Source organism: Trachypithecus francoisi, unplaced genomic scaffold (assembly GCF_009764315.1).
Source record: "Trachypithecus francoisi isolate TF-2019V2 unplaced genomic scaffold, Tfra_2.0 Lachesis_group14, whole genome shotgun sequence".
NCBI classification, from domain to species: Eukaryota; Metazoa; Chordata; class Mammalia; order Primates; family Cercopithecidae; genus Trachypithecus; species Trachypithecus francoisi.
The window spans coordinates 577,935-593,768 of record NW_022681459.1 but is presented as its reverse complement, the minus strand read 5'-3'; the positions used below and the strand labels follow the sequence as shown (position 1 = coordinate 593,768).

At 36.7% G+C, this 15,834-nt stretch overlaps 1 protein-coding gene across 5 annotated transcripts in view; it reads right to left on the bottom strand.

The window, feature by feature from the left end:
• LOC117095597 (canalicular multispecific organic anion transporter 1-like) overlaps positions 1-15,834 on the bottom strand; it is a 97,770-nt gene that overhangs the window by 24,990 nt on the left and 56,946 nt on the right. For all 5 annotated transcript variants that reach the window (XM_033232166.1, XM_033232168.1, XM_033232167.1 and 2 more), the window contains 2 exons: positions 5,834-5,894; positions 5,076-5,295 (listed from right to left, as the gene is read on the bottom strand). In XM_033232166.1, the coding sequence (XP_033088057.1) occupies positions 5,076-5,295; positions 5,834-5,894 (281 nt within the window). The remainder of the gene's footprint in view (positions 1-5,075; positions 5,296-5,833; positions 5,895-15,834) is intronic.

Here is a 15,834-nt window from a genome sequence, read left to right as displayed (position 1 = left end):
TTTGTACAACCTTTTAAAATTCTTTACATTTTTCAAGAGCTTTCTTGTCCTCAGGCTGAACTTAGTTTAGCACATTCCACATTTACTTTATGGATGCAATATTTTGAATCTCTGAAAGCAGTAATTAGACATTTTGAAAGTCTGATTGTATTCCAAATATTATTGTTTTACTTCTGAGCCTGACTGCTGTGTTTGTTGACTTTTATTTATGCTGTTGGTTTGAGTGAAATGTATACCCTGGATGGACATTATCAGTTTAAAAATACGAAACAAAGACATGGTTAATTAATATAGGTACCTGATGTGGCTGTCTTCTGCCGTTGCATACATTAGTTTCCCCCAATAGTTCTCTCCCCCGAGTGGAAGAGTTTGCTTCAAGTTCTGTTTAAGTGGGAAGGTACGACCCTGAAAGCCTTCATACTGGGATGCGGGGCACGTTGGCTGAGGCTTCTCCAAAAGCCACAATAAGGAGGCTTTCTCCTAGGTATGTCACACATGCTAGAAATCCTCATTTCCTCTTTAAACATCAGCTTTCTAGTTTTCGTTGACTGTTGCTATCACAGTGGCTGTATACATTGGTGGTGGTGGCAGTGTTTTTCTAAAAGAGGCTGATAAGCCATCAGAACAATGTTCTAATGAATTACATTGATTACTTCCATGAAACTCAATTCTTCTCTCTGTACCTGTGAACATAAGTTCAGTGTTTTTCCATGGCTCAACTGAACATCTCCCTCTTCTATTCCAACTTCTCCAGTATCTGTTCCTGGCTACAGGTTTTCTTCTACCCTTCATTTTCTATCGGTATATTCCCGTATGTAGAAATGTATTACTCTGAAGTCTCCTGACACCTTTCCTTTTATATTTATTCACTGTCCTTTCAGTGGAATTTAGGGAGGTAAGGAAAGTAAATGAACCACTTAGCCCTCTTAAACTGGAAGCAGCAGTGTGCTCCTTAATCATCACACTTTGAAAATAAGGTGCCTATATTTTACACATTGGATCGGAGAAAGGAAGTTCCCAATAGTGAGACATAAAACACAATACATTAGAGATGTGCCAAGTATCCTAGAAATTCGAAGCAAATCGCTGAGACTCAGGGAAAAAACTATTCAGGGCAATTTCTTTTTTAAAAAATGATGTAAGATCTTTATTATCGTCATACAATATGGATGTAGCATTTTCAGCTTCAGTTCTCCAGTTTTGTTTGAATGCTAGCCTTCTATATTATTCATAGTGGGCCTCTAGTATTAACATGTGAAAGTTCTGTTTATGCTTTAAAGTTCCAAAAAATAAAAAATAAAAATGAGCTATGATGATGTCAGTGAATACAGCCTGCTGTCAATTAAATCAGATTCCATAAGAGAGCTGAGTTCTGCCAAAAAAAAACCCAGAAATTATACATTTTTATTTCTAGGCTCACCTTATTTATGAAAATGTTAATTTGCAGTTGCACTTAATAAGCCTTAAAAATTAAAATTTTTTTAAATGTAAAAAATGTGAAGAAGTGATACATCAGAGAAGATTTATATTCTAACAACTGCAGACCACTCGAAACAAAAGCCAATCAGGAAAAAAACTTTTACGATAAAACTGTTCAAAATCTGTTGCTTTGGTTATAAAATCTTTCTATATTTACTGACAGTTAATTAAAATGAAGATTTTACATAAATAATATTATGGACACTAAAATTGCATACTTTATATGTTATAGAAAAGCTATTTACTCACTTAAAATGTTCTTCAAAGGTTATTACATCTACTCTAAAGCTGTAACATAATTTCACTGAATTGGTGTGAATTTAGCCTTCATATGTATATGTGACATGCAGAGATACAGAGATTCATGTATATATGGATGTTTCTCTTGCTGTAATTTGAGACCTTTACATCTATATCTTCCTCATTGAGTTGCAAACTGCAAGTCAATAAATCTGACTCTCACTGATTCAAAAGCAAAGAAATTGTAAGGTCCTGTTCTTTCATACTCTAGATAATTCTTATATCTCATTTTCGTTATTAACATCTCTTTTCCCAGTGAATGTTGTTAACAAAATGACAGAACAAACATAAATCTGTCTCACAATATCTGCTTATTTTTAAATGGAGACAGTTACAAGCAGTACTATGGCCAGACAGCAAAAATAAGAGAGGAGAAAAGAGAAGCAAGGCTCTAAGTTTCATAGTTTTTGTTTTATCTGACTTTTCCATTACCAAAATCATGCATCTCTCTCTGTTTTCCCACATGGATATGAATATGAAGATGTAACAACTTCCACATAGATGACTCTATTGTTTTCTTATTTGAATTATTACCAGTCTCTCTCTAGGTGCCTATTTCTCTTGATACAAACACAATAAACTATGTCTTAAAAAAACTTCCCTTTAGTTATACTATACTTTTGAATTTTCCAAACAATTGTTTAATCACCTACAATCTATATTCTTTTTCCATTTCTCTCTTGATGATGTTTCCTTGACTATAATCAGGAATTATTTCTTAATTTTCTTTGTTTTTAATAGACATGTAACATTTCAGAACGACTGAGAATTTACTTCAAACACTATTTTTTTTTTTTTTTTGCTTTTGTTACATCATACTTTTCTGTTTCTTGGAAGGCAATTCTCATACTTTGGTATTTCTCAAAGTATATTCTGTGGAACACAAGTTGCTCCAAGATATTAATGAGCAACACAAAGAAAAAAAAATCATGGTCAAATAAATTTGAGGAACATTGTGTTAAACAGAATTAAACAGGTCATTTTATTGTAGACTATCTTAAAACCTTTAATGAAGGAAAGAAAAAAGATTTCAGATTCATGGAGGAACATAGTTCTCAGTTTCCCAAACCTATTGAAATGGAACCTGGTGTTTGTAGAATATCTCATTACTGTCCATCTAAATGCTGATTTAGTTTTTAAGAACATTGGCTTGGGAGTAAGCTGGACATGGATTCAAATCTGGCTCCAAAACTTACCAGTCATAGGGCTTTGTCATAATTACTTATCTTTTCTATTGTTAAATAATAGTTAACATTTGTTACACTCTTGAGGAATGCACTACACATATGTGATGCAATCAAGGAAACAATATCTATACAAGTGGTAAAACTGAAACTATAAGTAACGAAGTTTAAGTAAAGAGTGTAAGAACTCCCTCGTTAGGATACATGCTAAATAAACTACTGCGTTAGCTTTAACCATATGAAATTGCCACTTTTATGGGTCAGAAAAAGTCAAATACAGGCATTTTCTTTTGTTTCAACTTCAACAATGGAAACATGCCTGTGTTTCCAGACATGGAGCAAGCATTCACATCATGGTGTCTGTTGTTCTATCTTCTTCTCTCCCTCTGATCATCTGATCAGGAACTTACCTCTGTTCAGTTTCTGTGAAGTTAGTCCACTAATCGGCTCTATGTGGACACTCCTCAAGAATCTGTCATTCACCCTCATGGCTCTTATTCCTCATTCATGGTGATCTTATCCACTACTGTGGGTTCATTGATTATCTCTACAGAATAATTACAAGCCTGTGTAGAACTAAGAGCTCTAGAATGCTAGAATCTGACAGAAATGTAGAAATCTTCTAGTTTAAGCCCCTCATTTTACAGATAAAGAAACCTAATTTCCAAACTTACAGATGTGCATTTTTAGTCTGCCAGTTGGAGAAAAAAATGGAAAAATTCATCAACACTTCCCATTAAATGTGTCCAACAATGAACTCACCATTTCTCTCCTTCACTAATTAAGGCTCTGGTTTAATTAGTGGTTTCCTTTTTTTTTTTTTTTTTTACCTGGTTTCCTGTTTTCCTTATTTTTGTCCTCATTCCTCTCCCAGTTACCCAACCTAAACCTCGAAAGCATGAGTGGCTAACGAATGCCCTCTCTTGACTCACCCTCAAATGGACAGTTCTTAGGTTTTTCACTGTAATGTCTTTCCTATCCATCCCTTTTATCCAATCCCATTGTAGCTTTCTGACCTTTCATTCATTCATTCATTATTTATTTATTCAATTCTCTTCTGCTTCTTACCTATTGGTTAATTTGGGTGACACAGTCATGGATCAGATAAGAGATCTTTCTATACTAGACTACCTTTCATCTGGACTCCCAAATACACTTGATTATTCTTTTCCTACCAACCCCTGCTTCATTCTAGTCTCTCTGACTTTAGTCCCTCCAATAAAAACCTATCTTTTTATTACCACTGCTAATTTATTCTTTGAAATACAAATCCAACTATGTCACTTCCTTCATCAATTTTCCAAAATTCTCCACTTGTCTTCCCAGTGATCATCTCTGACATATCTCCAATCTTCCTTCTCACCTTTAGCTTCCCTACTTTTCTCTACCAATAACCTGAAGACCACTCAAGTTGGAACCCTCACTCTTGCCAAATCCCATCTTACCTCCACATCCCTGTCTTTACTCACACCTTCCTATATGCCTCTGTGACTCTCTCTCCTTCTCTGTGATCTTAAGCTGATAAACTTCTATTCATCCTTTTAGTCTCCCCTCAATTGCCACGTACTCTTTAGAAATCACATTAATATGTCAACCCAATACAGCCTCCCCTCACTTTGAATTCTCACAGCATTTTCCTTTACTACCTTTACTACCTTTACAGCATTAGTGCTTAATGCTGATCATGTAGTTTGATTGTACACCTGACCCAGGCTCAGTAGGCTTTAAACCCCTTAACAGACACGTGTTTATCTTCATATCACTCACAAGCTTCACATATACAGAGAGTGGCCATTTTTGAATCTTTCATGACTTTACAGAAAAGACTCAGTTTCCTCGGCTGTAAAATGAGGACAACAGCACCTTTTTAAATAGTTATTTTCAAGATGAAGTAACTATATATAATATATAATGTGAGTCATATAGATGACACCGTAAGTTTTGGGTTACTCTCTCAAATATGGTAAATTGGAAACATATGCATTTGAGTTATTTGAAATATTTGAAAATTATGGCCCAGATTTTATTTGAAATAATATGGTGCCATATGTTTGTATTTAAATCAATTAGGTCAGAAAAGGAAAAGAGAAGCAGCTATACATTTTCTTTTACCTTTTATTAATCCCAATAATCCATAGATATTAAGTTTATTGCTTCTTATTTGCTTCCATTCTGTGAAGTCATTCATGTTTTTTGCTTCTTTTGCCCATGCACTAAGCCATAGATTCTGTCCAATGCCCACCAAATTCTGCCCTAAGTAAGTGACCACAGTCAGCCACACCCAGAGCCAGCCAAAGGCTTGGAGGTACTGCAGAATGATGGAGAACTTCACCTAAAGGCAAAATTGATATAAAATTAGATTACCAAGAGATACAGGAACATGACATGCCATTTCTGAATAAGTTCCCTTACTGATAGTTTCTGATTAGCATCAATTAAATATATAGTATGATATAGGATTTCAAAGATGTACTTTAAAATCACACCTCAATTTAAACCCTATTCTGATATTTCCTAAGCTTTGTGATCTTGATCAAGCCACTAGCACCTGTAATCCTCAGATGAATCACCTGTTAATTAGAATAACAGTAATCACCTTATAAGTATATGTAGTGTCAAGCACAGTACTGAACCCTTACAAGCTCAATTAATGTTAGTTGCTATCATTAGTGAAAAAGAATATACATAACTAAATAACATGTAATCCTAACCAATCACCAACAATTCCATTTCATTCAACTTCCTCAAGCTATTATATAGCAATTATCCTCAAATTAAATGAGAAATCTATAGTATTTATCAATAATGCAAGGTAAACTTTTATGTTTAGGTGGTTAATAGCAAATAACATTAGTTCTTCTGGTGCTTACCCCACCAACAGGGATCTTTTCTTTTTTCATTGAGAACTGTTTTCCTTGATCCAATGAGGGCCTGATAAAGCAAGACAATGTTTTGCTTTTTAGGTTTTAGATGAAACTAACGTAAAAAAATTATACATCTTTAATCATTTTGTTGCATCTTTCTCTACTCCCTTACCCTAACAGCAACTTGGTTTTCCCTGATAATAACTTTGCATCTTTTTGGTCTTATCAAAGGGAGACTGTTCATTCTACCATAACCCACATAATTTAGGGCCAGCGTATGTGGTCTATTTTTAACTGCTTCTTCTAAATAATTATCCCTTAAACTTGAATCAAGTCTTTAGAGCATTTAAATTAATGCCATCTGGCTGTACCATACTATATCCCTTCTCATCCTAGCCTAGACTGGTGTCTACTCACTTCTTGGTATCTCAGAAGATGAACTAACATCAGGGTTACTCTTCTCATTTTGTTCTGCCACCACCCTGGGTAATGTCACAGATTACATGAAAAGCTGTATTAAGCTCAATCTCTTTTCCAGCTTCATGATCTTCATAGCTCCAGGTCCTGCATGTGTACCCCACTTTTGCCATCGACTTTCATGACCTTAAACCATGAATCTTATTACTTAGAACTAACCCATCTCTGAAAACCCAAATGTAAGTATTTCAATCTCTGATCATAACCTCTTCTATTTATAAATTTTCAATTCAGTTATTGTCACTACATTTGGTTTTTATTTTACTTAGATTCCCAAATCTAGCCTTCTATAATCTTTGCTCTCTTGGATAATCAATGATCCTGCTTTACCTGGGATTTACCTGGTTCTAGCATTGACTATCCAACTTCTAGGGAATTCCTTAGTCCCAGGCAAACCTATATTCTCTCTCTTTTCCCTGCATTCTCCGTGATTATCATTTCATGCAAACTTTGGTAATATTTTTGAACCTGCATTCCCTGCTTTTCTTCCATGAAGAAAAGGTGAGTTCTAACCTTTCTCTTAGCACTTGCATGTCAATCCTGGTCACATCGACTTCTGTGGAGTGCTGATTCAAAAAATCATGCAACCCTGTAAACTGGTTCTACCATAACTTAACATCTCTTTTCTACCTGGGTTCTTAATAGTGCCTAGAAATCTTTGCATGACTCTCAGAAGGGGACTCACATCCCACTTCATGGAGAAAACACAAGACAAGGAAGTCAGTCACTAAACCTTTACATTTACCGCATTCCACCCAGCCTTTCCCAATTCTCTCCTGTAACAAACACAGATAGTTAAAAACACAGGTTATAAGATTTCTCCTCTATAATCTATCTTTTAAACAAATGATAGAAAGGGATCTTATCTTAAGGCAAGTCTGAAAAACACTGAGTTGTTCTCTTTTCTAATCTTCACCTTCTTGCTTTCTACCAACTCCTTCTCATTAGCTGACAGAGAACAACACATTCTTCTCATTTTAAAACCATCACAAAACAACAACAACAATAACAACAGTTATTATCTTTATTCAGTTACCAGCCTACTTTTTGCTGTCCTTTTGTAGCCAAATATTTTTCTGTCAAACCACACTTTTTCCTCCTTAAACTTTTTGGCACCTGGTTGAAATTGTTTCCATCAAGAGTGTTGGTAAACTACTTGTTGCTGTGTCTATTACACACTTTGAAAGTTATTTCACTTAATTCTTCATCATGTTTAATATTATTGATCACTCACTTGTTTAAAGGGCTCCTCCTTCACTTCCTTTTACCACTGTAGTTTTGTATTTCTTTCCACCTTTCTGGCCCTCCATTAGTTTCTCTTTAGGTTCCTTTCTCTGTCTTCCCTCCAATGTTTATGTTTCCTTGGGCTCAGTTCTAGGAATTATTTCCTTTGTATGCTTCACACTCTCCTGAGCAATCTCATCCACTCACATAGTTTCAATAACCTGCTTCTTTGTGGATGACTTTCAAATTGGTATCTCCAGTCCACAGCTTTTCCCTGAACTCCAGATCCATATGTCAAATGCTTTCTTGACATCTACTTTATTTCTTTGCTTGTTTCTATCATATACAGCCTTAACTGAGCCAGTTATTTTCCTATCTCCCCTAATGTTTTCTCTGGCTTTACAGGGAGCCACAACACTTTCTCTCTTGATCATAGGACATTTCCATCTATTCACCAAGTATTTGTCAATTTCATCTTCTAAATATTTCTGGAATCATATTCTTGGATAAATATTTAGAAAATAACAAGCAGCAAGAAGAAAAGTGAGAAGTAGGGAGCAGGAGGAGAAGGAGAAGGAAAAGGATAAAAGACAGAGGGAGAAGAGGAAAAGAAGTAGAAGAAAAGATTTACAATCCTACATTTCAGAGACAATCTGTGCTAACGCGCTTGTGAATATTTCAGTAGTCTTGCCTCTATTTGTGTGTGTTATGATAATATTGGTAATGTTGCTCTTATATTATGTTATATTATATAATGTATATAATAGATATATCTTATATTACTATTGCTCTTATATTGATATAATATATATCAATATTATAATTATTAATGATTGTCAATATTAATATTGATAATATTGCTCTATAACCAGTTCATACTTTTTAAGAAAATTACACATTTGTAACTCAATTTGTAAAAAACATATTCTTCTATAACACCATTGTATTTTATAATATAACATAATATTTTATCATTTTACCAAGATATGATTTATTTAACAAAGTCAATGCTTATACTGGTTGCAATTTTTTTCCTACTTTATTGCTATAATAACCATTCTTTTCAGAGGTCTTTTATTCCCTCTTGTACTAGATTCTCATACACAATAATATGCGACATGATCAATTACAAGTCATTTGATGCATCTCCTGTTAAACTGACCTCTAGAAATGCTGAACTGATGTACACACCTCTCAGCAGATTATGATAAACCCCTGTTTCTTCATGGTTCCCACTGTAATTTCCAGAATAAGAAACGCCTTATTTGGGCAGCCTAGTACTTCTTCCCGTCCTATCTCTGGCACTAGTATTCAGAAACATTCTGTGGGAGGTTGCAGTGCATGTCCTTTGCAGGATCAGCCTCAGCATCAGGGAAAGACACAGTATTTAATGGACACTTTTCATTGGAATAGCTCCTGGTGTATGATTTGGGTTATTTATTGTCTTCATCCTTCAAGCTGTTGGCCTGGCTTCTGTTTGGATAAGCAAATTTAGCATTGGTACCAAGCCAAAAATTAATTCTTAATGTAGCTGGACATAAAATGCTATGAAATCCAACGGTTAAAAGGGAATTAAGCCTTCCTAATTAGATATAACTAACAAAAACCAATAATTTATTGGATACTATATAGAAAGGCATTGATTTTCAAATGAAAATGTTATTCATCATTTTTTCACACACAAAAAAACCCCTGCATTTGGTTCTAGGCACTTTGTTGTGAATAACAGGTTTTATTTGAGTCTTTTAAAAGAGAAACTATTTAATCAGAAACATTCTGTGGGAGGTAGAGAAATTTTAAACATGAGTCTTGTTCTGTCCTTGAGAAATTATCAGGAAAATTCACACAATATCTATTTACATATTTTGTATAAAATATGTAAAATCAACATGTTGAAACCGTTGTCTCTGAGCTAAGCACAAAATTAAAAAGTTTAGAGTACATATGAGAAGACAAAAGTGATTCAGTGTTGCGCATGAAAGACAAAAGGGGGCAGCCTAGGTAGTAAAATAAAATTTCCAGTTTATTTTATTCAGGGAAGACAGTGATAGAGATTTAAGAAAGTAATTAATAGGCATAATATAAATTTAGAAAAAAATGTGGAAACAGTTTGAAACAAATATTTTAGTCCTACTGGAAAAATAATGTCATTAAACTAACTCTAATTCTTAAACTTTGAGAGAAAATTTTTCAGAAATTATTTGGTCCAACCCCCCTACCCCTCCTTTTCAACATATTCCTGATAGGCAACTAGATAGTTTTCCCACGAACCTTTTCATGGGAAAGACTTATTGTATTCTATTTTAGTAGATCCTATTACAGACAGCCTCTATTTGTTGAAAAGTTCCTGCCGACTTGTATCTTCCAATCCTTACTTGTGTGTGTGTGTGTGTGTGTGTGTGGACAGAGTCTCACTCTGTCACCCAGGCTGGAATGCACTGGCACAGTCTCGGCTAACTGCAACCTCTGCCTCCCAGATTCAAGTGATTCTCCTGCTTCAGCCTCCAGAGTAGCTGGGACTACAGGCAAAAGCCACCACACTTGGCTAATTTTTGTATTTTTAGTAGAGATGGGGTTTCCCTATGTAGGCCAGGCTAGTCTAGAGCTCCTGACCTCAAGTGATCTCCCAAAGTGTTGGGATTACAGGCATAAGCCACCATGCCCGGCTCCAATCCTTAATCTATCTTAATTCTGCACTAATTGGAAATGATTAGAGAATTCGAAAAAAATAGAAATTTAGATTGAAAAGTCAGAAAAACTCTCTCTATGTAATATTATCTTACCAAACAGTAAAGCAGATAAAAAATGAAAGGGAGAATAGAAAATAATACACTAGTATAGCCAATTAATTTGAAAAATTATAATAGGCTTCTCAAACATTAGATAAAATGTGATTTATTTAGTCATTTGAAGTTTCTTATTTGAAAAATTTAGTGTATTCTTTAAAAACTGGGCTTGACTCTGGGTTGTGTTGATAAAAATATGACATATTGGACCTGAGGTGATCTTCCCAAAGTATTCTTTCCTCCCTCCCCGCTTCCCTCCCTCCCTCCATCCTTTCCTTCCTTCCTTCCTTCCTTCCTTCCTTCCTTCCTTCCTTCCTTCCTTCCTTCCTTCCTTCCTTCCTTCCTTTCCTTCTCCTCCCTCCCTCCCTCCCTTCCTCTCTCTCTCTCTTTCTTTCTTTCTTTCTTTCTTTCTTTCTTTCTTTCTTTTTCTTTCTTTCCTTTCTCTCTCTCTCTCTCTCTCTCTCTCTCTCTCTCTTTTTCTTTCATTCTTTCTTCTTCTTAGATTCCATTTGTCAATTTTGGCTTTTGTTGACATTGCTTTTGGTGTTTTACTCATGAAGTCTTTGCCCACGCCTATGTCCTGAATGGTGTTGCCTAGGTTTTCTTCTAGGGTTTTTATGGTTTTAGGTCTTGTGTTTAAGTCTTTAATCCAACCTGAGTTAATTTTTGTATAAGGTGTAAGGAAGGGGTCCAGTTTCAGCTTTCTGCATATGGCTAGCCAGTTTTCCCAACACCATTTATTAAATAGGAAATTCTTTCCCTATTGCTTGTTTTTGTCGGGTTTGTAAAAGATCAGATGGTTGTAGATATGTGGTGTTATTTCTGAGGACTCTGTTCTGTTCCACGGCCTTTATATGCTGTTTTGGTTACTGTGACCTTGTAGTATGGAGTCAGGTAGTCAGGTAGCGTGATGCCTCCAGCTTTGTTCTTTTTGCTTAGGACTGTCTTGGCTACATGGGCTCTTTTTTGGTTCCATATGAAATTTAAAGTAGTTTTTTCTAATTCTATGAAAAATGTCAATGTTAGCTTGATGGGGATAGCATTGAATCTATAAATTACTTGGACAGTATGGCCATTTTCATGATATTGATTCTTCCTATCCATGAGCATGGAATATTTTTCCATTTGTTTGTGTCTTCTCTTATTTCCCTGAGCAATGGTTTGTAGTTCTCCTTGAAGAGGTCCTTCACTTGCCTTGTAAGTTGTATTCCTAGGTATTTTATTCACTTTGTAGCAATTGTGAATGGGAGTTCACTCATGATTTGGCTCTCTGTCTATTATCAGTGTATAGGAATGCTTGTGATTTGTGCACATTGATTTTGTATCCCGAGACTTTGTTGAAGTTGCTTATCAGCTTAAGGAGTTTTGGGGCTGAGATGATGGGGTTTCCTAAATACACAGTCACGTCTTCTGCAGACAGAGACAATTTGACTTCCTCTCTTCCAATTTGATACCCTTTATTTCTTTCTCTTGACTGATTGCCCTGGCCAGAACTTCCAATACTATGTTGAATAGGAGTAGTGAGAGAGGGCATCCTTGTCTTGTGCCAGTTTTCAAAGGGAAAGATTTCAACTTTTGCCCCTTCAGTATATTGGCTGTGAGTTTGTCATAAATAGCTCTTATTATTTTGAGATATGTTCCATCAATACCTAGTTTATTGAGTGTTTTTAGCATGAAGGACTGTTGAATTTTATTGAAGACCTTTTCTGCATCTATTGAGATAATCATGTGATTTTTGTCATTGTTTCTCTTTATGTGATGGATTATGTTTATTAGTTTGCATATGTTGAACTGGCCTTGCATCCCAGGGATGAAGCCAACTTGATCATGGTGGGTAAGCTTTTTGATGTGCTGCTGGATTTGGTTTCCCAGTATTTTATTGAGGGTTTTCACATTATGTTCATCAGGGATATTGCCCTGAAATTTTCTTTTTTGTTGTGTCTCTGCCAGACTTTGGTATCAAGATGATGCTGGCCTCATAAAATGAGGTAGGGTGGATTCCCTCTTTTTCCATTGTTTGGAATAGTTTCACAAGGAGTGATGCCAACTCCTCTTTGTACTTCTGGTAGAGCTCGGCTGTGAATCCGTCTGGTCCTGGGCTTTTTTTGGTTGGTAGGCTATTAATCACTGCCTCAATTTCAGAACTTGTTATTGGCCTATTCAGGGATTTGACTTCTTCCTGGTTTTGTCTTGGGAGGGTGTATGTGTCCAGGAATTTATCCATTTCTTCTAGATTTTCTAGTTTATTTGCAGAGAGGTGTTTATAGTATTCTCTGATGGTAATTTGTATTTCAGTGGGATCAGTCATGATATTACCTTTATCAATTTTTATTGGACCTATTTGATTCCTCTCTCTTTTCTTCTTTATTAGTCTGGCTAGCAGTCTATCTATTTTGTTAATCTTTTCAAAAAACCAGCTCCTGGATTCACTGATTTTTTTTGAAGGGTTTTTTATGTCTCCATCTCCTTCAGTTCTGCTCTGATCTTATTTATTTCTTGTCTTCTGCCAGCTTTTGAATTTGTTTGTTCTTGCTTCTGCAGTTCTTTTAATTGTGATGTTAGGATGTCGATTTTAGATCTTTCCCGCCGTCTCCTGTTGGCATTCAGCACTATAAATTTCCCTGTAAACACTGCTTTAGCTGTGTCCCAGAGATTCTGGTATGTTTTGTCTTTGTTCTCATTGATTTCAAAGAACTTATTTATTTCTGCCTTAATATCGTTATTTACCCAGTAGTCATTCAGGAGCAGGTTTTTTGGTTTTCATGTAGTTCTGCTGTTTTGAGTGAGTTTCTTAATCCTGAGTTCTAATTTGATTGCACTGTGGTCTGAGAGACTGTTATGATTTCCATTCTTTTGCATTTGCTTAGGAGTGTTTTATTTCCAATTATGTAGGCAGTTTAGAAGAAGTGTGATGTGGTGCTGAGAAGAACGTATATTCTGTTGATTTGGGGCGGAGAGTTCTATAGATGTCTAATAGGTCCAGTTGGTCGGGACTGAGCTAAAGTCCTGAATATCCTTGTTAATTTTCTGTCTCATTGATCTGTCTAATATTGACAGTGGGGTGTTAAAGTCTCCCACTATTACTGTGTGGGAGTCTAAGTTTCTTTGTAGGTCTCTAAGAACTTGACTTGCGCCTTATGAATCTGGGTGCTCCTGTATTAGGTGCATATATATTTAGGATAATTAGCTCTTCTTGTTGCATTGATCCCTTTACCATTATGTAATGTCCTTCTTTGTCTTTTTTGATCTTGATATTTGTTGGTTTAAAGTCTGTTTCATCAGGGACTAGGAATGGCAACCCCTCCTTTTTTTTTTTTTCTTTCCATTTGCTTGGTAAATACTCCTTCATCCCTTTATTTTGAGCCTATGTGTGTCTTTGCACATGAGATGGGTCTCCTGAATACAGCACCCCAATGGGTCTTGACTCTTTAATCAGTTTGCCAGTCTGTGTCTTTTAATTGGGGCATTTAGCCCATTTACATTTAAGGTTAATATTTTTATGTGTGAATTTGATCCTGTCATTATGATGCTAGTTGATTATTTTATACATTAGTTGATGCAATTTCTTTATAGTGTTGACGATCTTTACATTTTGGTATGTTTTTGCAGTGGCTGGTACCAGTTTTTCCTTTGAATATCTAGTGCTTCCTTCAGGAGTTCTTGTAAGGCAGGCCTGGTGGTTACAAAATCCCTCAGCATTTGCTTGTCTGTAAAGGATTTTATTTCTCCTTCGCTTATGAAGCTTAGTTTGGCTGGATATAAAATTCTGGGTGGAAAATTCTTTTCTTTAAGAGTGTTGAATTTTGGCCCCCACTCTCTTCTGGATTGTAGGGTTTCTGCAGAGAGATCTGCTGGTAGTCTGATGGCCTTCCCTTTGTGGGTAACCTGAACTTTCTCTCTGACTGCCCTTAATGTTTTTTACTTCTTTCACCCTTGGTGAATCTGATGATTATGTGTCTTGGTGTTGCTCTTCTTGAGGAATATCTTCATGGTATTCTCTGCATTTCATGAATTTGCATGTTGGCCTGTCCTGCTAGGTTGGGGAAGTTCTCTTGGATAATATCCTGAAGTGTGTTTTCCAACTTGGTTCCATTCTCCTCATCACTTTTAGGTAAACCAAACAAAAATAGGTTTGGTCTTTTTATATAGTCTCATATTTCTTGGAGGCTTTGTTCATTCATTTTCATTCTTTTTTCTCTAATCTTGTCTTCATGCTTTATTTCATTAAGTTGATCTTCATCCTCTGATATCCTTTCTTCCGCTTGATGAATTTGGCTATTGATACTTGTGTATGCTTCATGGAGTGTTTTTCAGCTCCATCAGGTCATTTATGCTTTTCTCTGAACTGTTTATTCTAGTTAGCAGTTCCTGTAACCTTTTATCAAGGTTCTTAGCTTCCTTGCACTGGGTTAGAACATGCTCCTTTAGCTCAGAGGAGTTTATTATTTTACCCACTTTCTGAAGCCTACTTCTGTCAATTCCTCAAACTCATTTTCCATCCAGTTTTGTCCCTTGCTGGCAAAGAGTTGTGATCCTTTGGAGGGGAAGAGGAATTCTGCTTTTTGGAATTTTCAGCCTTTTTGTGATGGTTTATCCTCATCTTCGTGGATTTATCTACATTTTATCTTTGATGCTAATGACCTTTGGATGAGGTTTTTGTGTGGACATCCATTTGGTTGATGTTGATGTTATTGCTTTCTGTTTGTTAGCTTTCCTTCTAACAGCCAGGCCCCTCTTCTGCAGGTCCGCTGGAGTTTGCTGGTGGTCCACTCCAGACCCTGTTTGACTGGGTATCACCAGCAGAGGCTGCAGAATAGCAAAGACTGCTGCCTGCTCCTTTCTCTGGAAGCTTTGTCCCAGAGGGGGACCTGCCAGATGCCAGCCAGAGCTCTCCTATATGAGGTGTCTGTCAACTCCTGCTGGAAGGTGTCTCCCAGTCAGGAGGCACGGGGACCAGGGACCCACTTGAGGAGGCAGTCTGTCCCTTAGTAGAGCTTGAGCACTGTGCTGGGAGATCTTCAGAGCTGACAGGCAGGAACATTTAAGTCTGCTGAAGCTGCAGCCACAGCTGCCCCTTCCCCCAGGTGGTCTGTCCCAGGGAGATGGGAGTTTTATCTATAACTCCCTGACTGGGGTTGCTGCCTTTCTTTCAGAGATGCCTTGCTCAGACAGGAGGAATCTAGAGAGGCAGTCTGGCTACAGTGACTTTGTAGCCCTGAGGTGGGTTCCTCCCAGTTGAACTTCCCCACAGCTTTGTTTACACTATGAGGGGACACCGCCTACTCAAGCCTCAGTAATGGCAGAAGCTCCTCCTCCCACCAAGCTCAAGTATCCCAGGTCAACTTCAGAGTACTGTGCTGGCAGTGAGAGTTTCAAGCCAGTGGATCTTAGCTTGCTGGGCTCCATGGAAGTGGGATCTGCTGAGCAAGATTACTCAGCTTCCTGGCTTCAGCCCCCTTTCCAGGGAAGGGAACAGTTCTGTCTCGATGGTGTTCCAGGCACCATTGGTGTACAAAATAA